This window comes from Cnephaeus nilssonii, assembly GCF_951640355.1.
Source record: "Cnephaeus nilssonii genome assembly, chromosome: 16".
Classification (NCBI taxonomy): Eukaryota; Metazoa; Chordata; class Mammalia; order Chiroptera; family Vespertilionidae; genus Cnephaeus; species Cnephaeus nilssonii.
Genome location: NC_137087.1, coordinates 61,051,304 through 61,076,110, shown reverse-complemented (window position 1 = coordinate 61,076,110; position 24,807 = coordinate 61,051,304). Strand labels below are relative to the sequence as shown.

Below are 24,807 nucleotides of genomic sequence, written 5' to 3'. Positions count from 1 at the left end.
TTAAACCCTCTTCCGCTTGTATCCATGGATATTCTTTACTCTGGGCTCAGTTGGTGCTTGTCTCCTGAGAAACCTTTTTGCTGACTTCAAACCCAAGGGATCTATTCATTCCTCTCTTGTGTAGGACTTGATCTTTTTTTCTTCTTCTAGCACATGCCAGCCTGGATTTCAGTTTATCTTTTTATAAAGTCTTTATTCTGCTTCCCCATTAGATTTTTAAGACCTCTGAGAAATGGGTACCAACCCTAAACTCTATAGAGACCATCTATTACATATTCAGCAATGAAAACGTGCAGGCTTAGTCTGCCGAAGTGTTTTTGGTCATAGAGGTATTTGGGGATATGCAGTTTGTATTGAAGTTTCTGGGACTTTGATGATTTGTGAGACAAAATATTTGAAATTATGGCGGTCTCTAAAAATGTTGTGGGGGGTGCTCAGTGTGTTTATATGTATCATCAGCACAGTTTTCTTCCTGTAGAGGATGCTCAACATTTTGATAATGGTCCTGTCTTATTCAATGAAAAGTACTGCAGTTCCATCGTTTGCTTCAGATTTGAGTCTGGGACAGTTACTGCTGTTGGAGTTGGGCAGCAGTGACGCTCAGGGTGGTCGTTCCCTACTTGTAGTGTAGGGTAACGTGGAGCCTCATGGGAAAGAGAAAATGATCTGCAGTCTCAGTTTACATCCTTAACCTCAGATGTTGGGGGCAAGTGTCATTGATCACGAGGCAGATGAGACTCAGAATGTGTGATTCACTGCTACCTGTCAGCACTGTGTGAAGAAAACACGACCAGCTGGGCCCGCGTGCCTTTGTGTGCCATGGGTGACACATGTAATTATGGAGTCCATGGGCGGATGCGGATGTAGTTGGGAAACAGGAGTGTGTGTTTCTGTTGTGCTGTGAGTGTGAGTAAAAGGCCTGGCATTTGATGATACATTTTATGGATACATAGTCTCTTAGCAGTAAACCATCTTTTTTTTTTAAATATATTTTATTGATTTTTTACAGAGAGGAAGAGAGAGGGATAGAGAGTTAGAAACATCAATGAGAGAGAAACATCGATCAGCTGCCTCTTGCACACCCCCTACTGGGGATGTGCCTGCAACCAAGGTACATGCCCTTGACCGGAATCAAACCTGGGACCCTTGAGTCCGCAGGCCGACCCTCTATCCACTGAGCCAAACAGGTTTCGCTGCAGCAGTAAACCATCTTGATGCACCTATGTGGAAACTTGTCCTCTTCCTCCAGTTCATCAAACTATTTTACCCCTTGAAATAGACTGATTTTTAGGAAGTAGTTTATATAACTTTTAAAGCTTCAGAAACCTTTTTAGCCTAATTGAAGCTAAAATTAGCCTGTTAATAAACTTTACAGAAATGCTAGCCATTTTTACATACACTGCTTGGATTTGTAAAAGATACTTTCACAGAATTATACCAGTAATTCCGCCTCTTGAGAAATCTGGATCAGTTAGCATTCTTTGTTTTCTGAAAGGGTGGTATTTTGAGATTTTTGACACGAACCATCAGTTTGAATTTCAAAATGGATTTGGTCTGGTAAATTGAATAGAAATTTGATACTTTTTCAGCCTGGTGAAATTGAACTTTTTAGTAATGAAAAAAACACACGAATTCTCTGTATTTTTCACCCCCTCCTCAACTAACACAATTTTTTTTTACCCTTTGTCAGGTCAGATCTTTATGTGGATTGAATTCATATAAATAAAAAATACTTGGCCCTGGCTGCTGTGGCTCAGTGGGTCGGGCGTTGTCCTGTGCACGGAGAGGTCGCTGGTTGGATTCCTGGTCAGGGCGCATGCCTGGGTTATGGCTCCATTCCCAGTAGGCGGTGTGCAGGAGGCAGCCGATGGAAGTTTCTCTCTCTCTCTCGATCTCCCTTCCTCTCTCTCTAAAATCAATTTAAAAATCATTAGAAAATATTTTGGTGGATAAGGCATTATTGGAAATCAGTTGCGGGTTGTGGGGAAGGGGAAACTTTCCCCTTTCCCTCCTCTGGTTCTTTGGCTCGCTGAATAAGCACATCCACAGGAGGCAGGTCGACAATATAAAATCACATTGAATCATTTGCACGGGAACCCCACCTGCAGGAGAGGTTCAGAGACAGAAAGGCTGGCTGAGGTATCTGAGGCATTCTGAGCTAGGGTTGAGGGAAGGTTGGATTTGGGTAAGTAGAGGTTTGCCCTGCCCTGCAGATGGGTCGAAAGACGTTACCTCTGATAATTTTTCCAATTCACATTTCCCTGGGTAGCTGCAGGGCAGTAGCAGAAGCTTCTCTTGAGCCTGAAGCTAACATTGCCTTTAGCTCACAATAATCTGCATGCCACTGAGGCGCATTTTGTGGGGGCTTGCTCTGGACCCCCATAGTATCCATTTGTTTCTTTTTATTTATTTATTTTTTAATTTTTATTTTTAAAATATATTTTACTGATTTTTTACAGAGAGGAAGGGAGAGGAATAGAGAGCTAGAAACATCGATGAGAGAGAAACATCGACCAGCTGCCTCCTGCACACCCCCCACCGGGGACGTGCCCGCAACCAATGTACGTGCCCTTGACCGGAATCGAACCTGGGACCCTTCAGTCCGCAGGCCGACGCTCTATCCACTGAGCCAAATCGGTTTCGGCCATTTGTTTCTTTTTAAATAACAGCTTCATTGAGGTTTATTTCATTCACCCTTAAGCTCACCCTTTTAAAGTATGCACGTCATTGGCTTTTAGCGCATTCACAGAGTTGTGTGGCCAGCGACACTGTACAGAACATTTTTATCTTCTTAAAGAGACCGTACCCATTAGCAGTCATTTCTTCCTTTGCTGGAGTTCCTGGCAACACGAATCTCTTTCTGTCTCTGGGGAGGTGCCTATTCTGTACATTTCTTATATGTGGAGTCAGACAATATATGACCTCTTATGTCTGGCTTGGAAATTTTAGTATAATGTTTTCAAGGATTATCGGTATTACAGCATGTATCAGTGTTTCATTCCTTTTTATGGCTGAACTAGTGGCCTGGTGCACAAACTTCGTGCACGAGAGGGGAGGTGTTCCTCAGCCCGGCCTGCACCCTCTCCAATATGGGACCCCTCGAAGGATGTCCTACTGCTGATTTAAAGGGATCGGGCCTAAACTGGCAGTCGGACATCCCTCTCACAATTCGGGACTGCTGGCTCCAGCCACTCGCCTGCCTGATTGCCCCTAACCACTCTGCCGGCCGGCCTGCTTGCCCCCAACTGCCCCCTCTGCTGGCCTGCTCGCCTCCAACTGCCCCCCGCCGCTGGCCTGCTCGCCCCCAAATGCCCCTCTGCCAGCTTGCTCACCCCCAACTGCCACCCCTGCTAGTCTGCTCACCCCCACCTCCCCTCCCCACTGGCCTGCTCATCCCCAACTGCCACCCCTGCTAGCCTGCTCACCCCCACCTCCCCTCCCCACTGGCCTGCTCATCCCCAACTGCCCCCCCTGCTGGCCTGCTCACTCCAAACTGCCCCCCCCCCCCGCTGTCCTGATCACCTCCAACTGACCCCCACTGATGGCCTCCTCACCCCCAACTGGCCTCCCTGCTGGTCTGCTTACCCCCAACGGCCCCTGCCATCCCATCCTGGCCTGATCACCCCCCCCCCCCCCCCCCCCGGCGACCCAAGGTCCCAGCCCCTCCTTTTTTTCTTTTTCTTTTTTATTCAGCACCTCCTTGAGTGGAGGCCAGGGCCGGCTGGAAGCAAGTATCTAGGATTTATTTATCTTCTATAAGTGAAACTTTGTAGCCATGAGCAGAGGCCAGGGCCAGCCAGGGCGTGCGGGAAGCTTGGCTTCCTTTATCGCCGGGGGCAACCCAAGCCTCCTGCTTGCTCCAGCTCTGTGGCTGCTGCCATTTTTGTTGGGATTTATTTATCTTCTATAATTGAAACTTTGTAGCCTTGGGCAGAGGCCAGGGCCAGCCAGGGTGTGCGGGAAGCTTGGCTTCTTCCATCACCGGGGGCAACCCAAGCCTCCTGCTTGCTCCAGCTCCATGGCTGCTTGCCATTTTTGTTGGGATTTATTTATCTTCTATAATTGAAACTTTGTAGCCTTGGGCAGAGGCCAGGGCCAGCCAGGAAGCTTGGCTTCCTCCATCGCCGGGGGCAACGTAAGCCTCCTGCTTGCTCCAGCTCCTTGGGCCGCCGGGGGGGTGATCAGGCCAGGATGGGATGGCAGGGGCCTTTGGGGGTAACCCAACCCGCCAGCTTGGTTGGGTTAATTTGCATACTCACTCCTGATTGGCTGGTGGGTGTGGCTCGGCGTAGCGGAGTGATGGTTAATTTGCATGTTTCTCTTTTATTAGTGTAGATAGTTAATATTCCATTGAATGTTTACCTATTTGATGATTGGACATTTAGGCTGTTTCCACTTTTTGTCTATTATAAAATGTGTGTACGAGCTTTTGTGTGGGCACATGCTTGCATTTTGCTGGATCATAGGGTCACTCTGTTTACCCTTCGAGGGACTGCCAGGCTGGGTTCCAGAGTGGTTGCCCCATTTCACCCTGTTAGCACTGATGAGGGCTCCATTCCTCTACAGCCACATGTTACCGTCAGTCTGTATGACAGCCTTCCTAGCGAAGTGCCATCTCCCCGTTCTGATTTGCATTTTCTTCACGGTACTGGGCATCTTTTCATGTTCTCACTGGCCATTTGTAGCTCTTCTTTAGAGAAGTGTCTATTATAATCCTGCTCCCATATCTCAGTTGGGTTATTTATCTTTTACTGTTGAGTTGTAAGAGTTCTTTATATATTCTGGATACAAGTCCGGTAAGTGATTTGCAAATATTTTTCTCCTATGTTGTGGGTGGTCTTTTCTCTGTCTTGGTGGTGGCCTTTGGAGCACAGAGGTTTTAATTTTGGTGTAGGCCAGCTTACCTGTTCTCTTTTGTCAGTTATGCTTTTGGTGTCATCTCTAAGAAGCCATTGTCCAATCCATGGTCAAGAAGATGCACATCTGTTTTTGTCTAAGAATTTTAGTTCTTACATGTAGGTCTGTAATAATTCTGAGGTGTTTTTTTTTTAATATAGTATGAGGTATAAACATGCAGACCCCCCCCCCCCCAATTATTTTAGAGACAGCCATTATTTCAAATATTTATTTTGTCCCATAAATCATCAAAATCCCAGAAACCCCAATACTTAGAGAATACAAACTGTATATCCCAGAATGCATCTATAACCAAACTGCTTTGTCAGAGTAGGTCTTCATATTTTCAGTGCTGAATATATGATATGTGGTCTCTATAGGTACAGGTTTAGGGTGCATACCCATTACTCAGAGTCTTAAAAATCTAATAGGAGCAGAATAAGGAATAAAAAGGTACATAGAAATCCAGGCCAGCACATGAAGGAAACAGTGTGGGAGGGGAGCACGGAGACGTGGGCTGACGGGGGTCGGGGGAAAGGCACTGCTGGCCGGGCTGTGACTGCCTCACTCCTTCTCCAGGCCTGGGCCTGTCCCCCGCAGCTAGGATTGTCGGGGGGGGGGGGGGGGGGGGCGGGGGCTGGGATTGAGGAAAGAGGAGTGATCCTCTTCAGTGTGGGTCCTCTTGACACTCAGGAAGAGCACTCGTATGAAGTTGAAAATCTGAGGCCATATACTTTATAGAAATTCATTCAACAAATTAAGCTAATAATTACTGGGTATCTACTCTGTGATCTGAGGTTTAGGATTCTCAAAAAGTACATTACAAAAAACTGTTCCAAAGGCTACTGACGTTAAAACATTGAGTTATGACGAGTTCAGTCTTAAGTGTTTGAGAGAGTAACTGTACTGGATGTTGAGATCACCCTGTGAAAAGACATTGTGTTACTTGTATTTACACTCTAGTGTGGAGAGACATCAAGGAGCAAATAAAAGAAAAGGGAAGAAAGGCAGGTGGGTGAGTGCTCTGCAGATAAGGAAAGTGGGGTGATGTGGCGGAGAATGACTGGAGTGGTCAGGGACCGTTCTCTGAGGACCAGCTGCGTAACCAGGTCTCCGTGACAGGAGCTGGCCCTGGCACAGTCTGCAAAGAGCCTTGTAGGCAGAGGACACAGACCTCTCAGGTGAGAACGAGCTTGCTGGGTAAGGAACGGAACAAAACCCACTTTGTGTAAAGATTTGCAAAAAAGATTGGGGAATTGCAATTTTATTCCGAATGGCTTGGGGAAGCCATTAGAGAATTTCATGCCCTTGTTTGGTGAATTGATTTATATTTCTAAGGACTCCTCTAGCTTCTATGTAAGGCTGTGAAAGTATCTTATAAATTGTTAGTTTATTGTGTGATGTGCCTATACACACACAAACACACACACACAAATATATTCTCCCTAGAACTGTTTGAAAGTTGTTTGCAGACTTTATCCTTAAATATTTGTGTGTATTTTGTAAGAATAAGGGCTTTCTCTTACATAACCACAATACAGTGATCAAAGTCAGGAAATTAACATTGTATAATAGTATTATGTAATTCTTAATAAGAATGAGTTTCCGCAAATCATATTCAGATTTTGTCAGTTGTCCGATTAATGTTTTATTTTTTATAAAGACAAAAGAAAACTTCAGATTTTTTTGTGTGGCAGTTAGTTATCAAGCTTCTTTAATTGGAATAGTAATGTCTGTGTTTTTCATGATGTTGTTTTTTTAAAAAAATATATTTTATTGATTTCAGAGAGGAAGGGAGAGGGAGAGAGAGATGGAAACATCAATGATATGAATCATTGATTGGCTGCCTCTTGCACGCCCCCTACTGGGGATCGAGCCCACAACCCAGGCATGTGCCCTTGGCCAGAATCGAACCTGGGACCTTTCAGTCCGCAGGCTGACACTCTATCCGTTGATCCAAACCAGCTAGGGCCATGATGTTGTTTTTAAAGAATATAGGACTAGTTATTTTGTAGAAAGTCTCTTAATACAGTATGTCTGATGTTTTCTCATAATTAAAGTTAGAATATGCACTTTTTTGGCAAGAATACCACAGAAGTGATGCTGTGTTCTTATTACAGCATGCCAAGAGGCAGATGATGTGATTACTGGTGTGGTTAACTGATTGGTTAAGGTTTCTACTAGGTTTTGTAACATACCCGTTATTTTTGAGGAGGGATATTTGGAGACTCTTTAAATATCCTATTAATACTTAAACTTTTTTCCACTAGTTTTTTTTTTTTTTTGTAAATATGTTTTTATTGATTTCAGAGAAGAAGGGAGAGGGAGAGATAGAAACATCAATGATGAGAGAGAATCATTGATTGGCCGCCTCCTGCACACTTCATATTGGGGATTGAGCACACAACCTGGGCATGTGTGGCTGGAATCGAACCTGGGACCCCTCAGTCTGCAGACAGACGCTCTATCCACTGAGCCAAACTGGCTTGGACTGCCCACTAGTTTTAACATTCCTCGATGATTATTTTATGAATCTGTTGTGAAGATTGACAAATGGTGATTTTCTAATCCAGTTATTCTTGTTTTCATTTATTAGATGGATTTCTACTGTAAGGAAAATCTTTCTATTTGTTTGTTTATCTACACCTGTGTAGACATGGAGTTTTGTTTTATTTTCAATGCTTTAAAATCCTTTACTGTTATTTTTTTATGTGGATGCCCAAGTTGATTCAGATTTGACCAGTGGGAACCCTTCATGCTAATTTCAGTGTCCTTTTTAAAAAAATTTACGATATTAGGTGTGAATATATTTGAAATTGGGTATTTTTTAGAGCAGTTTTAGGTTCACACTAAAAGTTCCTTTGCCTTTTAAAAACTCCTCATTTCTTTGAGAACTGATGGTATTTTAAAAAATGTTTCCTGTATATTAATGACTAAACAACTTAGTTAAGAAGTAGATTAAAAAAATAGACTTAAGCCGAAACCGGTTTGGCTCAGTGGATAGAGCGTCGGCCTGCGGACTCAAGGGTCCCAGGTTCGATTCCGGTCAAGGGCATGTACCTTGGTTGCGGGCACATCCCCAGTAGGGAGTGTGCAAGAGGCAGCTGATCGGTGTTTCTCTCTCATCGATGTTTCTAACTCTCTATCCCTCTCTCTTCCTCTCTGTAAAAAATCAATAAAATATATTTTTTTAAAAATAGACTTAAGTGTGTATAGCTTCGGTTCATAGCAAAATTGAGCAGAAAGTAGCGTAGTCATAGCTCTCATCCCCACACATGCATACCTGCTCCAACTCCCAGCATCCCGAAGCAGAGCAATGGGTTTGTTAAAGGGATGACTCTTCCCTGGCACGTCGTTGATCAACCAGAGTCTGGTTTACATTGAGGCTGATTCTTGGTGGTGTACATTGTGTGGGCTTTGACGGTGTAAAGGACAGGTAACGCCATTATCATGTCATGTGGAAGAGTTTCACTACCCTAAAGATCCTCTGTGCTCTGCCTCTTCATCCTTCCCTCAATCCTAACATCACCCGATCTTTTTATTGTCTCCATAGTGTGCCTCTTCTAGAATATCATATGGTTGGAATAAGAGTTATATAGTAAGTATTTCAGATTGGCTTCTTTTGCTTAGTAACATGCATTTAAGGTTCCTCATGTCTTTTCATGGCTTGATAACTCATTTCCTTTTAGTACCGAGTGGTATTTAATTGTTTGACTCTACCACAATTTACTTACCCATTCACCTGCGGAAGGACGTGTTGGTTGCTTGTACGTATAGGCAGATATGGATAAAGCTGCTGTAAATGTCTGTGTGCAGGCTTTGGTGTGGACATAATTTTTCAACCCCTTTGGGTAAACACCAAGATGCACAATTGCTGGGTCTTATGGTAAGAAAGAGCATGTTCAGACTCGTAAGAAACTGCCAGGCTCTCTTTCTAAACGGCTGTCCCGTTTGCATCCCCACCAGCAGTGAGAGAGGACCTGGTCCACGTCCCTTGTCAGCGTTTGGTGTCGTCAGGGTTCTGGATTTTGGTCGTTGTAGTAGGTGTGTAGTGGCGTCTCATTGCTGTTTTAGTTTGCAGTTCCCTACTGACATAAGATACTGGGCATTTTTTCATGCCTGTTTGCCATCTGCATATGTTCATTGGTGAGGTGTCTGTTCAGGTCTTTTACCCATGTTTTAATTGGGTGGTTTGTTTTCGTATTGTTGAGTTTCAAGAGTTCTTTGTATATCTTGGATAACAGTCTTTTATCAGATGTGCCTTTTGCATATATAGTTTCCTATTCTCTGGCTTTTTTTGACATTCTTTGGACAGTGTGTTTTGCAAAGCAGTTTTTAATTTGAACCAATCCCGCCTATCAATGAAAGCATGCTCCCCACCTGGGATTGAGCCCACAACCTGAGCATGTGTCCTGACCATGACTTCCTGGTTCATAGGTTGATGTTCAACAACTGAGCCATGCCGGCCAAGCTGTGCTTGACTTTTTTTGTGAAGGGTGTGAGGTCTGTGTCTAGAGTCTTTTTTTTTTTTTTTTAATGCATGTGTAGTTATTTAGCACCACTTTTCGAAAAGACCATCTTTTCCCCATCATATTGCCTTTACTGCTTTCCAAGATCAGTTGACTATGTATGTGAGCCTATTTATGGGCTCTCTTTTCTATTCCATTGATCTATTTGTCTGTTCTTTTATCAGTATCCCAGTCTTGATTACTATCTATATATATAAAAGGCCAATATGCAAAGTGTCCCCTCGGGGGTTCGACTGGGAGACCGGGAGTTTGATCACTCACTATGATGTCTGCTGACCATCAGGGGGCGGCATGGAATGAAGGAAAGCTCTGGCCGGCACCTGGCAGCCGGGAGGCCCTGATTGGCTCTGATCAATGGCTAGGCCTAGGGACCCTATCCGTGCAAGAATTTCATGCACCGGGCCTCTAGTAGCTTTATATTAAGTCTTGATGTCAGGGTAGCCAGTCCTCTTTATTTTTTTCTTCAGTACTCTGTTGGCTATTCTGAGTCTTACACTTCTCTATATAAACTTTAGAATTAGTTTGTTGATAAATAACCTGCTGGGATTTTGATTGGGATTGCATTGAATCTTTTGATCAATTTGGGAAGAACTGAGATTTTGACAATATTGTCTTCCTATCCATGAACATGGAATGTCTCTTTAGTTCTTTGACTTCTTTCATTAGAGGCCTGGAGTTTATATTTTGTTAGAGTTAGTCTTAAGTATTTCAAATTTTGAGTTTGCTGATGTTAATGTTTTTAATTTCATATTCCATTGCTGGTATATAGGAAGGTAATTAACTTCTGTATATTAACCTTGTATCCTGTAACCTTGTTGTAATCACCAGTTAGCTCTAGGAAATTTTTTTTTTTAATTTAAATCATTAATGAGTGTTGGATTTTGTCAAATGCCTTTTCCGCATGTGTTCATATGGTTTTTTGTTTTTTTTTGCGGGGGGGGGGGTGGTTATCCTGCTGATGGATTACATTATTGATTTTTAAACACTGAATGAGCCTTGCATATCTGGGATAAACTCTACTTAGGTGTGGTATATAATTCTTTTTATGCATTGCTGGGTTAGATTTACTAATATTTTGTTGAGGATTTTTGCATCTGTGTTCATGAGAGACATTGCAAAGACAGATTTTATTACGTCAGTTTAAGTCTGTTTTAGGTTTTCTGAAGTGTGATTCATCTGTGCAAGTTTAGGATGAAAGAAACTTTGATTCATATTTTGACACATTTCCTCTCTTTTGTGAATTGTACCTGAGTTGGTGAAAGAAGCTATATTCTTAAGTTTCCAAATGTTTCAATGTTGCTTCTCAAACAGTTCTGAGTAGCATCTTAACAATCTGCAGTATGCTGCTTCCTGCTCCTTTTCTCGCCTTAGCAACCTAAGCATTAGTTTTCAGCCTAGAACAGCATCTGTTACCTTCCTGATTTAAAAACTTTTCACTATGAAGAACTACATGCATATGGAGAGATCAGCAGAGTTAAATTCGCAGGTATCTGTCCCAGGGATTGCAGAGTTCACCACATCATGAGCGCCTGTGGCTCCTTGTTAGTGGCAGCCACTTTCTCCTGAGCTCTTGCCACGGGAGTGGGTCCCATCCTCCAGAATTCCTTCCGTTCGCCTGAGATTGCTCAAAGCGCTACTCTCCTTCTTCAGGCCACTCAGTGTGGTCTCTTCAACGGCTCACATTCCATGCCCGAACCCCCGAGCCAGAAGTTTTGAAAGCTTGGCAGCCTGATTGAAACTGAGGGGAGGGGATGGTGCAGGGAACACACCATGTTCAGAACCCAGCTAGCTCCAAGAGGAAATGCAGTAAGTTTCAAATGTCTCTAGAAGTGTGATTGCTTGGACTTGATAAAAACTTCCTGCGAGAGCCGAAACCGGTTTGGCTCAGTGGATAGAGCGTCGGCCTGCGGACTGAAAGGTCCCAGGTTCGATTCCGGTCAAGGGCATGTACCTTGGTTGCGGGCACATCCCCAGTAGGGGGTGTGCAAGAGGCAGCTGATCGATGTTTCTCTCTCATCGATGTTTCTAACTCTCTATCCCTCTCTCTTCCTCTCTGTAAAAAATCAATAAAATATATTAAAAAACAAAAACAAAAAACAAACTTCCTGCGAGAGAGGAGACTTGAACCGCGCCTTACAGGGTGGGTAGGGATCACACAAGCAGTACTTGTGTTTCTCAGGTGGTGCCTAAAGCGGCGGTCGCCAGCCTTTCGGGCCGCGGACCACCAGTTGGCGACCGCTGCCTTAAAGTGTATTATTGGGGGGTGGTATGTGCATGAGTCTGGGGTATGCGCGTTCGGGTATGCGCGTTCTGTTTGGGCGAAAGTGAGTGTCAGATGGGGAGGAGCCGAGGGTTTGTGCTGTTGCTGAAGAGCTTCAGGAAGTCTTGTTATTGGGAGATTTGTGCTGATGACCCTGACCTGGATAGATTTAGAAAGGGAAGGCGCTTAGGAGGCTCTGATAGGAGTTCTGACCTGGCCTGAGGCAGGGTTGATGCAGTTGGAAGGGGAAGAAAAAACTGATTGGACAGAGACCACTACAGAGAGCATGTGGGGAGAAGGCAGAAGTCAAGATGATTTTGAGTTTATGCTGGTGCAAGGGTGTCCCCAGTGGGGACTGGAGAAGTCGGGGGGGGGGGTTGTCAGGAAGGTAAGAGGGTCACTGTAGGGTGTGCTGTGAGCAGCGGTTGGAGCGCTGAAATGCGGTCAGATTGAGGATAGAGGCTTCAGCCTCTCGGCGGTCTCCATGGGCTCGCTCAAGACCAGTTGTTTGTCCAGGTGACTGTGCTGAGGAAGACAGTGATGTAGAAAGATGCGAGGGGAAAAGAGGACATAACTGGAATTTTTGGCTTAAGAGTTAAGTAGTACTTTATATAAATATTATAATTCACAATTAATTACCTTGCAATATTTTAGCAGAACGTGAAAATTCAACATGTTTGGAATATCCTTTTAGTTTTTAGCTTCATCTGTATTCCCCTAAGATGCTTTTTGAGCATTTGTAAATCTCTACAGGTTTATATTAATTAATACTATGTCAACAATTACATTAACAGATACTTCTATTACTAAATATAGACTGATATTACTAAAGCTAACTTAGCACCTGAAAGGCTGAGATCAGTCCTTCCTTTGGGTAATTTATCATTTGGAACTGGCAGCTGAGCTTCTCTCTGTTTGTTTCTTAAGGAGTTGGTACTTGAGGATTATTTCCCTTCTCCAGGTCCTTCACAGGTGTCAGTAGGTTGGGGGAATTTGTAGTACAGACTTCAGTATAGATATGTCTTCTACAGTGTTTAAGTAGAGCTTCACAAATATGGCCTAATTAATTTGTTATTAAGCATGACAGTATAAAAGATGTTCAATTACTAGCCCTCCCCTTTCCCCTAGCCACTAACCCATATACCCATAATTCTTGTGCTTTTATTATTATTTGAACTGGGAAGGATAGAATTCAAAGCAGTTAGGGATTTGCACTGGACATGGTGGATGTGCTTGGAGACATGTGGGAGAGCTTGATGCACAAGTGGATTCATGGCCTTTGTTTTACAGGGTGGGACCTGCTGCAGTTGCATTTGAGCCAAGGAATATATGTTTTAAGGGTAGCAGTTGTGTCTGGTTCCCTTAAATAAGGTCCAGATTATGCAGATTTTATTGTTGCTTAATTGTACCAATTAATTGAAGTATGATTCATTGGATAGAACTGGAAATCTGCGTTAATGTAAAATCAGACTTGAAAGTTAAATTTACTTGGGCATCTGAATATATCTTAATAACTTAAAAGATATTTAATAACAGTGTTGTTTTTCAGTGAGCAATACTTACATAGCTGGTTGCTGTTAAAAAAGATTTTATGTCCTTTTAGGGATGTTGACATCTGGAAGAAAAAAATGTACTTAGTGTTAATTTCATCTCAATAATGCAAAATCACATAGTTGAGCTGTTGTTATCTTTTCTCTTACATTCCATTTACTGATTACCACTGGTATAAATGGCTCCCTCAGATAATCCTCTCCAGTGAATTTTAGCTTTCTGTTACCAAAAAGCAGTATTTTTTCCAAGTTAAAATTTCTCATAGAGTGGCTATTGTATCTATCATTATCTAATCCTAATATATAAAAACCCAGGGTCCGTAACATCCAAAACGACTGAAGGCTCAACCGACCGGAAGTCAGTCCTGCAGTCAGTGCTGGGTTGCCATGGTGACCTAACACTGACTTCTGCAGGTGCTGGCATGGCAACCCAGCACTGACTGCCGAGGGGGCTGTGGATCAGGCCCAGAGAGAGGCCCGAAGAGAGAGGCAGGGTCTGATCCGCAGCCTCCGTGGCAGCTGTTGATCAGCTGTTGCCTCTCTCTTTCTCTCTGGGCTTCGCCAGCAGCTGCGCCTCTGTTTCTCTTTGGGCCAACACAGGGTCTGCTGATCAGCCCCGCCTCTCTGATCAGGCCTGGAGATAGGCCCGGAGATGCTGACTGGCATAGAAACCAACCAATCAGAACCAAATCTGGGTGAACTGTGAGGAGCCAGTGGATGCCTAGGAGGCGGAGCTTTTGATGCTGACTGGCATAGAAACCGATCAATCAGAAACAAATTGGTCAGCAGGGGAGGGCAGTTGGGGGCGAGATCAGGCCTGCAGGGGAGGGCAGTTGGGGGCGAGATCAGGCCTGCAGGGGAGGACAGTTGGGGGCGAGATCAGGTCGGTAGGGGGAGGGCAGTTAGGGGTGATCAGGCAGGCAGAGGCAGTTGGGGCGATCAGGCAGGCAGAGGCAGTTGGGGTGATCAGGCAGGCAGGCAGAGGCAGTTAGGGGCAGTCAGGCAGGCAGGCAGGCAGGTGAGCGGTTAGGAGCCAGCGGTCCCAGATTGTGAGAGGGATGTCCGATTGGAGAGGATGCAGGCTGGGCTGAGGGAACCCCCCTCTGTGCACGAATTTCGTGCACCGGGCCACTAGTGTATATCATAAAAGGCCTGTGGTCGTGATGCCCTCACGGCATCACGCTACCGGACTCACCAGGAGGTGCATTGATGGGTCCCGCGGTGGCCTTGGTGGGTCCCGTGGAGGCCACGGCGGGCGGGACTTTTGGAGCGTTGCAGGGTGCCGGCAGCATTCGCAGAGCACGCGAGGCTTTGCAGGGCGGTGGACATGGCTCTCATGGCAGGTTAGGCCTGGGCGACCCTACATGCGCACAATTTAATTGTGCTCTGGGCCTCTAGTATAAACGTAATACCCTTATCTTAAGCCTCTTGAGCTTGGTTTTGGTTTAGCTTAGTTACTTGGATTTTTGGAAGGGATGGGCTATTTACCAGGTATATATGACACTGATTCTTCAATTTTTTATGCCAAACATTTTTGTCAGACATGGACATTTAAATATGTTATGCTGGCATGTTTCCATGAAGATTAGCTAAGATAATAATGTAAGGTAAGCTGTTTAGTTGAGCCTACAAACATATCACAGTAAGGAGTAGTCAAAGGATGCATGGGTTTTTGAATGTGAATATTGTAAATGGAATACTGAGATTACTTATAGTATCCCTGCCATTTGTTCTTGTCGTGTGAGTTTCTACTTGTTCATTTTAACTTCCAATAGCATGCGCAAGTAATTATTTTTTTCCCTGAGAAACTAAAGGAAGAAACTGCCTAATTAATATGAAAACTGCCATTAAATCCCAATTGTCCATTTTAGGGATACTTACATGATTCTAGTTCTCTGACTTTCAAAACACTTGTCACGTCGTGTGTAATCAGTGTGTGCAAACTGAATTTAAGACTCTAAGCAAGGCAAATACAAACTAGCGGGGCCAGGGAAAAATACCGTTGCTGAAGAAGAAAACCTTTGAAACTAAATATAAGCAAATAGTTGTTTTGTGTTTGTTTTTTACTTACTTGGTTTATACCAGCTTTCCCCCTTCAGTGATAACAAGCATTACAGGTGGGAATTGACTAGCACTACTAAGTTATTATTAATGTGCATTCAGTGCTCATCCGTTTAAGGTTTCATAGAAAAATGTCTTTCCGTTGTCTAATTTGACCAGCCCAACCAGCTACTTTTATTGCTGTGTTAAATTAAAATTCTAAATATAGTAGTTCATTATTAAAAGAAATGAGCAGGATTAAAATAGAGAAGTGATTAAAATAAAGCCTTTTCAAAATATTTTGGGTACAGTAGCAGGCTTCAAGTGAAATTGAGCTTTGGCCTCCTTTACAGGACTAGAGCTGTCCACAGTCAGACAGACTGAGGAAGTCCGAATCGGAGCCACAAGAAGACCGAGTCTTGTCTTTGGTCTGACTTAACAAACCGTACGTTTATTCTAATCACGTGCAAGGTGGAGGTCATAGCATGGAAACTAAAGTCTCAGTAAGTGGCTTTTAGTTTAGCTATTAAATGGTAGCCTTTCGTGTAGAGAGTTTGTCCTCTCACCAGTTCATACTGCACGGGGAGTGAGGGCGTGGCGAGTGAGCGGGACAGGGCACTTGTAAAGGGGAAGACTGAGCCTCCAGGTTCAGGAAACACCCCGAGAAAGCGCCTGGGAGAGCCCCCTTACTCCCTCTAGGATTTCTTTTACTTTTCTGGTTAAAAATAGGTGGAGGCGATATTAATTTAGTTGAGAGGGGATGTAAGAAAATGGAGAGGCTGGCTTTAGTGGCCAATGACTACATTCAAACCATTAAAAAAAAGTCATGATTAAATTAATCTTTTCAGTTGCATCATTCATAAATTAGTTATCATTAAATAATGAAATCTTCATTATAGTGTAGTTTTAGGCTCAGTGTTGAATCCTGGGAAACTTTTTAATAGTGAGTATGTTTTTAATATGAATATAATTTTTGGTATATTTCAAATACTGAGTATTTTGAGTATGAGTATTCAAAATTATATTGGAGTGATATGCTTGTAGTTACCTCAGCGACAGTCTGTCGATTTCATTGTCTCAAGTATAGGTGATCTGTACTTGTTATTTTATGTGTTTCAGACAGAACTAGACTTGAGGATATGTAGGCTCTCAAGCAGCTCTCTCTCTAGCTCAGTGTTACCTGGGTGATTGTAAGGATGACTCCTCAATGTCTTTCCTTTTGACTCGTGCTTATTAGGAGCAGTGGGTAGTTAGCACTTTCCCGCTGTTTTTCTCCCTTAGCAAGAAGAAGAGAATTGACTTTGATCTTCTGAATTCTTTAGTAAATCAAGCATTATGATGCTATGCCTAGATAGCATACTAATCTGTGTTCATAATTTGAGAATGGCTGTGTGTTTAAGATATTTGGTTTGTGTTCCTTTCCCTCCCTTTGAGTCTTTGAACTGTTGGTTCCTTTTCTAACTTGACGGTGATTACTGGCTGAAATGAAACATTTCTGTTGGTGGCTTCCCTGATTTAGGCCCCCTCCCTCCTACAGCATACCTCTTACTTAGTTCCTGCCTCTCGTGCATTCTGAAATACCATTTCATTAAATCTTGAGAGATCTAAGGTTTTTCTTTGGGAATTTATCTCCAGTGCCTGAAATTGAAAAGAGAAAATTGGTAGTTCACTATGAAATCGTACATGCATCTTTGGAAAAATTTGTATTTTGTAAGTGAAAGCACACTTTTATTTTGGGGGCATCTTTTCAGAGGTGGAATTATGTCGTTATTGTTTTAATGACCATGTCCTAATTATTTGTAGCTTCCTGCTTGACATAACTCACTTCAAGAAGTGCACCATGTCAGAACGTGGAATTAAGTGGGCTTGTGAATATTGTACGTATGAGAACTGGCCATCTGCAATCAAGTGCACGATGTGTCGTGCCCAGAGACCCAGTGGAACGATCATCACAGAAGATCCATTCAAAAGCGGTTCCAGTGATGTTGGTCGAGATTGGGATCCTTCCAGCACCGAAGGAGGAAGTAGTCCTTTGATCTGCCCAGACTCTAGTGCAAGACCCAGGGTTAAGTCTTCGTACAGCGTGGAGAATGCGAATAAGTGGTCATGCCACATGTGCACGTACTTGAACTGGCCGAGAGCCATCAGATGCACCCAGTGCTTATCCCAGCGCAGGACCAGGAGCCCCACGGAGTCTCCGCAATCCTCAGGGTCTGGCTCAAGACCAGTTGCTTTTTCTGTTGATCCTTGCGAGGAATACAATGACAGAAATAAACTGAACACAAGGACCCAGCATTGGACTTGTTCTATTTGCACGTATGAAAACTGGGCCAAGGCTAAGAAATGTGTTGTTTGCGATCATCCCAGACCTAATAACATTGAAGCAATAGCGTTGGCAGAGACTGAGGAGGCTTCTTCAATAATAAACGAGCAAGACAGGGCTCGGTGGAGGGGAAGCTGCAGCAGCAGTCACAGCCAGAGGAGATCGCCTCCCGCCACGCAGCGAGACTCTGACGTGAAGATGGATTTTCAGAGGATTGAATTGGCTGGCGCTGTTGGCAGCAAGGAGGAGCTTGAAGTGGACTTTAAAAAGCTAAAGCAAATTAAAAACAGGATGAAAAAGACCGATTGGCTGTTCCTCAATGCTTGTGTGGGTAAGTTTTTGCATTTTATTGAATGGGATGGGAAAAGATATTGACAGTGACATGAAAGAGATAAGCAGGGTCAATGTGACTTAGCATTTAGTTCATGCAGCATGATCTTGTTATAACTTGGTCCTAAAGAGAATCATCAGTAGGGGCCAGAACTTGTACGGTAAAGCAGTGTTCCGCGCCTTAGCAGTAAAATGTACACCTGGGGCTGAAAACGCTGCTCGATGCCGGGAATGAGCTGGGACAGGAACACAGCTGCTGCTCAGTGTGGTCAACAGTGCGAGCACCTTGTGATGAGGGAGCTGTAGTCAGATGTTAAAAATATCACAAAAATGTATGACTCCGAGGAGTTACACAAACATAATACTGACCTTGAAAATATGATGTCAGTCCAACATGACTGTCAGGCAGTAAATACTTACAGACTTTGTGAAACTTGGCTTCACAAGGCCAACTGATTCCACAGGTCCAGTCATGATTTGCGTGTTTTGTGGTTTTAGTGCTTTTCCAAGGAAGTTCTGAATATTGGTCCCAGTTACTGGCTAAGAGCTGTTAAAAGGGTAGACATATTGTAAGTTAATTATTTGTGATATAATTCACAAAAGCAGTTGACTCTTCCATGTTTTCTTTCATTTTTTAAATCCTCATTGAGGATATGTTAATTGATTTAGAGAGTGAGAGAGAGAGAGAGAGAGAGACATTGATATGAGAGAGGAACATCAATTGGTTGCCTCTCGTATGCACCTTGACCGGGGATTGAACCCACAACCTAGGTATGTGGCCTGACCAGGAATCGAATCTGCACCCTTATGGTATATGTGAAGATGCTCAATCACCTGAGCCACATTTTTTCTTTTCTTTTGTTTTGAGGTTAGCTACCTGAATTTGATTATTTGGATGGGGTGCTTTACATTGATATTTGGCTTTAAACATGGCTTATCTGTATATACATTTTCCCTAGTATTAATTTCTTTCATTTATCCCCCTGAATATAGCCCCTAGAATACAGAAGACATAACTGTATGAAACCTGCAAGTCCTAAAAGGAAATTAAAAAAAAACAACAACTGAGATTTTTGTGTTAGTTTTGCTCTGGCAAAAAGAACGTCTTGCAGATGAGCCCTCTGACCACCAAACGCAGTCGGCACTGTGACTTAGTCCACGTCACCCCTGTGTGAGGACCAGGGAGGGAAGCCCCTTCAGCTTCTATCGGTGTTGTCCCCGTTCATCCTGGGCTTTTCTTTCCCCTCCCTGAATTGGGGTAACACTTAGAGAGTGGTTGTCTTTTTTTTTTTTTTTTTTTTAATAAGGAAATACAAAAGGGTTTTATTTATTTATTTTAAAAAGTTTTTTAATTAGGGTTTAAAAACTTTTTTTTACATATTTTTATTGATTTCAGAGAGGAAGGGAGAGGGAGATGAGAGAGAATCATCAATCGGCTGCCCTCTGCACGCCCCACACTGGGGATCAAGCCCACAACCCAGGCATGTGCCCTTGACTGGAATCAAACCCAGGACCCTTCAGTCTGCAGGTCAATGCTTTATCCACTTGAGCCAAACCGGCTAGGGCAAAAGAGTTTTATTTAACTGTATTTTCCGGCGTATAAGACGACTGGGCGTATAGAAGATTTTCCTGGGTTAAAAAGTCATCTTATACACTGGAAAATACGGTATTATTAATTTTTAAAATTGAGGTCGAATTCACAGAGCAAAATTCACCATTTTGAAAGTGAACAATTCAGTGTCATTTAGTGCATTCACAGTGTTGTACAGCCACCACCTTTGTCTGGTTCTGAAGTACTTTCATCACCCCAAAGGAAGCCCTGTGCCCAGTAAGCAGTTACTTCACAGCCTTGCTGGGGACTAACAGTGCTTTCTTTTCCTGTGGATTACCCTTCCTGGATGTTCCATATAAATGGACTCTTACATGATACGACCTTTCGTATCTCAGCTTGTCTTTTGGTGTAGCTGCGTGCCTTTGGAACACTTCTAAAATCACTTTGCAAGCAGTAGCGTGCTGTGCATATGTTCACTACAAGGGAAGGGGTGGTGCAGTGCACGTGAGTCTATAGATGGAAGTGAACTACATCACAATGATTCTTAACCTCTCTTGGGGCCATGGAATTCTTTAGGAATCAGGTTCATTGTTTCTTCAGGTTAGTGGATCTCAGCATGAGAACTCTTGCTTTGAAGCAGTTTCTCTCCTTGAAACACAAGTTAGACCAGTAAGTATTACCTTGTCTTTATGGCTATTATTTCCTGTCTTACGACTACTCTGTCTTCTTGCTGCTACCTTTTATTTCTTTACATATATTTTTTCTTCTTCCTTTTTTTAAAATACATTTTTATTGATTTCAGAGAGGAAGGGAGGGAGAGAGAGATAGAAACATCAATGATGAGAGAGAATCTCTGATGGGCTGCCTCCTGCACGCCCCACACTGGGGATGGAGCCCACTACCCAGGCATGTGCCCTGACCGGGAATCGAACCTTGACTTCCTGGCTCATAGAGGCTCAACCACTGAGCCATGCCATTCTTCTTTTAAAGAAACATCCTTGTACCTCTTCAAATTCTAGGAGCTGTGAGCTCATTTTAAAGGTGGAGTAAAAACTACTACCAGCATGACCTGTAGTGGATCGGGTCTTGTATTGACAAATCAGTTTTTTGTCATTAAGTTCCTGTTCCCACCCACTCCAGAGTTTCTAGGTGCGTGGGCCCACGGATTGATTGTACTTGGTTTTGGTAATGTGGATTCTGTCTTTTCTGCCAGGAACTAGTTTTGACTCTTCACTGCACAATATGGTTCCAAAATGTTGTACGAAAGATTATGGTCCTGTTTTTATTAGGCATTCACGTCCAGTTCTCTGTAATATGCTAAAAACATTCTGTGTTTATATTTTGTTGGGTTAATTAACAGAAGTTCACTTTTACTGAAATTTGATCTTTACTTTTCTGCTGGCCTCATGTTCTCCAGGTTTCATTAGGTATGTTGTATTATGGCTTGCTGATACGCATTTAAAAGAATCATTTCAGCACTCGCTTTGGCAGCACATGTACTAAAAAGAAAATCTCCAAAGTATGTACACTAAGTCTAAAATGTATACTTATTATAAAGTTTACACTAAATAGTAAGAAATTGGAAAATAAAAGCGCAGCGTAGGCCAGCTCTGGAGCCGGTAAAATGGGAAAGAGAGGATGGTGTTGTTGAGGAGGTACAGGTGAACCGAGCCTCAGCCGCACTGAGCGAGGCTCTTCCCGGGACGGCGGTGGTGTGTGTGTGTGTGTGTGTGTGTGTGTGTGTGTGTGTGTGTGTGAGATTTTCACGGCGGTGAGAGGAGTGCTGTTTCTTGACCTTTTGAATCACATTTGATACCAGGACAGCCAGATGAATATGCCTGTATGAAGCTGATGGCTAGGTCCCAGGGAGTCTGTCACCTACAGCTATTTCCCAGCATTCCATGGTTAGGCCACAATATTTGAAATGGGTTTTTAGTGTGGCATTTCTGTAGTGCTTGGTCTGTTTTCTTTGCTTGTGTTTGCCTATTTTCACGTTGGTATACCACAGCTGTTTGCACAACCAACTTTCTATCTTTAGATTTTTTTCTGCCTGTGGAATTGCTTTGTGCTAATTACCACTTCTGAGTTGCAAGCCCAGTAGCAGATCGGTGTTCTAATATTTAATTTTTGGAGATCATCTTTTTGGGAATTTAGAGAGGAAGCTAATGAAATTGTTCATTGTTCTGATAGATTTAAGTTATGGTTATTTTTTAGTTTTCTGAAAATGACTTTACATTTTCTTAAATATATTTTATTGATTTTTTACAGAGAGGAAGGGAGAGGGATAGAGAGTTAGAAACATCGATGAGAGAGAGAGCCATCGATCAGCTGCCTCCTGCACAACCCCCACTGGGGATGTGCCCACAACCAGGATACATGCCCTTGACGGAATCGAACCTGGGACCCTTCAGTCCGCAGGCTGACGCTCTATCCACTGAGCCAAACTGGTCAGGGCACATTTTATTTTTCAATTACAGTTTACATTCAGTATTATTTTGTATTGGTTTCAAGTGTACAGCACAGTGGTTAGGCAGCCGTATACTTTACGGAGTGTCTCCGTTATTTTCAGTACCTGATGGCTAAGTTACGGGATGTGTTAGGTGCAGGATTTACTCTGGGGGCTCATGGGCCGTTTTGTTTGATGGTGACTGTGACTGAGTGTTCTCCTGGAAGATCCTCTTTGGTTGGGTGCCCTTCTTCCCTTAACACGGCGCTTCACTTAATGAGTGAAGGCAGAGCCTGGGGAAAAGGGCTTGAGTCTTCGACTTTTAAATGATTAGATTTTTAAATAACATTTAAAAAACAAAAATGGTTTGAGTTAAAATATTCTATAAAAAGCTTTTAATAGAATCCAAAATACACACAGACTCCTGCAGCAGATCTTGGGCAGTGCGTCCATAAAAGGAAAACAGAGCTAGCCTGCCGGCAGGGCCTGGTATGTACTGGCTCGCTGTGTGCTCATCTTACCGGGGATGTGTGTGTGTCGCTGTAAAAACTCAGGTCTTGTCCTGGCCACGTGGCTCCGTTGGTTGATCATTGTCCTGTACCCCAGGAAGGTTGTGGGTTCGATTCCCAGTCAGGCCACATACCAAGGTTTTGGGGAACCCATGGGAAGCAACCTGTTGATGTTTCTCTGTCACATCATGTTTCTCTCGTTCTCTTTCTTGAAAATCAGTTAAAACTTAACCTTGGGTGAGGATTGAAAACAAAACCAGACCTCAGGTCTTCTCACTCCATGCCCATCCTGTCCCAGCCGCTGATGTTACAGGAACAGAATGATCTCAGCACCATAACGGAGTGTCAGCTCAGGTGCTTGTTGGTTTCTGAGGGTTTCCTCTTGTGACGTTGGAACTCTGGCTATACAACAGCAGTTATGTCCTGGTTTTTAAGCGAATTGCGGTAATTCTCAGCAATATAAAGATCCCGGTCTGGGGCGTACACACGCGTTTTCTTTCCCATGGCCAGTTCAGCCTGGCTGTTGGAAGTGGGGGAGACTCCTGAGACCAAGGTCTGGCAGGGGCGGCGTGTCACGCAGATGGACGCAGTGGCTGAACTCGAAGGCCCGCAACGTGCTTCTGGCCGCCTTTCCTGTCGCAGGCAGGACTCCTGGCTTTAGAAATGATGGCTTGCACAGCCTGCCGGCGAGCCGTGTGTCTCCGGTGCTGAGGACGGGAGTGCGACGGTGAGGCCTGGTAACGGGACACTGACCTTGAATATGCATCATTATTTAGTGAAGGCGTCGTTTTTAAAAGCACCGCATCACGTGAACACTCTGAGCTAGGAAATCTGGATATGTCATTTAAATGTTAAATATAGAAAGATGTTTAGACTCCAGAGGACTTTACTGTTTACCGTAAAATAACTTTAATCTTAAACATTTACTGAACTATGCACAGGCCTAAAAAATCAAGCAGTACATAGATAAAGCGTTATGAAGAGAAGCAGGTGTTTTCTCTTTTCTCCACCTTCAACCCTGCTATGCAGAGGCAACCACTTGCCCCCCACCAACCTTTTATTCTGAGAAGTTTCAAACCCGTGGAAAAGAGACACGTCTAATGCATGGACACCACAGGCCTCTGACCTAGATTTTAGTATGTCCCACTTTTGCTCTCCCTTTCTCCGGCTCGGTTTGTCTTTCCGTGCGAGCTTTTCCTGAACCCTTGGAGATCTAGCTGCAGATGTCTGGACATTTTTCCTCTAAGTACTTCCGTGTGTATGTCCTAAAAACTAAGACATTTCTCTACAAAGCCAGAGAGTGTAATTCTCCAGAAAAATGTGATGTCCAAAGTCCCTGTTTACTTCCACCAGTAGTGACACTGACAGCTGCTGCTGCGGTCCCATTCAGCCCCGGAGTCTACATGTCGTTTAGTGTTTTCTCTCTTTAGTTTCCTATAAACAGTGTTTTTGTCTTCCTTATTTACTCTTTCATGATATGAACATTTTCAGAGGCCAGGCCATTTATTTTACCGAGTGATCCTCAGTTAGGATATGGTTACATAAAATTTAAACATTTTATCTTTTTTTTTGGGGGGCGGGGGGAGGAAGGAATGCTACATAGGTGATATTTGAACAACATTTCTAATATCTCTTAATAATACCCTTTTATCATTTTTTCTTTTCTTTACATTTATTTTAATTTTGGTAAAGTATAGGTAACAATTTTCCATGTTGGCCATTTGTAACTGTATGGTGTAGTGGCATGAAATATATTCACACTAGCGGCCTGGTGCACGAAATTTATGCAAGAGCAGGCCTTCCTTCCCCCAGCTGCCGGCACCGGCTTCCCTCGGCCCCCCCTTGTCCGGAATGACATCGGTCTAATTAGCATATTGCCCTTTTATTATTATAGATTGTTGTGCACCTGTAACCACCATCCATCTCCAGATCCCTCTTGCAAAACGGAAACTCTCTCCATGAACACTCACTCTCCATCCCCCTCCCCTGGGAACCAGCACTCTGCTTTCTGTCTCTGAGCAACCAGCTGTTCTAGGGCCTCAGACAGGTGGACTTGTACAGTATTGTCCTTTTGTGACTAGTTTATTTCACTTAGTGTGATGTCTCAACCTTCATCCATGTTGTAGTATGTGCCAGAATTCCCCTTTTAAGACTGAATAATATTCTATTTTAAGGGAGGGGTGGTTACCACCATTTTTGGGGGGATATTCATTCTTTTAAGCTGGTTCTTTTTTTTTTAAAATATATTTTACAGAGAGGAAGGGAGAGGGATAGAGAGTCAAACACCGATGAGAGAGAACATCGATCAGCTGCCTCCTGCACATCTCCCACTGGGGATGTGCCCGCAACCAAGGTACATGTCCTTGACCGGA

General features: G+C 43.5%; 1 protein-coding gene across 3 annotated transcripts in view; it reads left to right on the top strand.

Annotated features, from left to right (window-relative positions):
* ZRANB1 (zinc finger RANBP2-type containing 1) overlaps positions 1 to 24,807 on the top strand; it is a 47,498-nt gene that overhangs the window by 2,440 nt on the left and 20,251 nt on the right. The window contains exons 1-2 of one of the 3 annotated variants that reach the window (XM_079793206.1): positions 17,872 to 17,929; positions 20,081 to 20,149. Coding sequence is in view for 1 of the 3 variants with exons in the window: in XM_079793203.1 (XP_079649329.1) it covers positions 17,116 to 17,929 (814 nt within the window). In the remaining 2 variants the exon portion in view is untranslated. Of the gene's footprint in view, positions 1 to 17,078; positions 17,930 to 20,080; positions 20,150 to 24,807 lie in introns of those variants that run through there. The other 2 variants (XM_079793203.1, XM_079793204.1) reach the window with 2 other exon arrangements.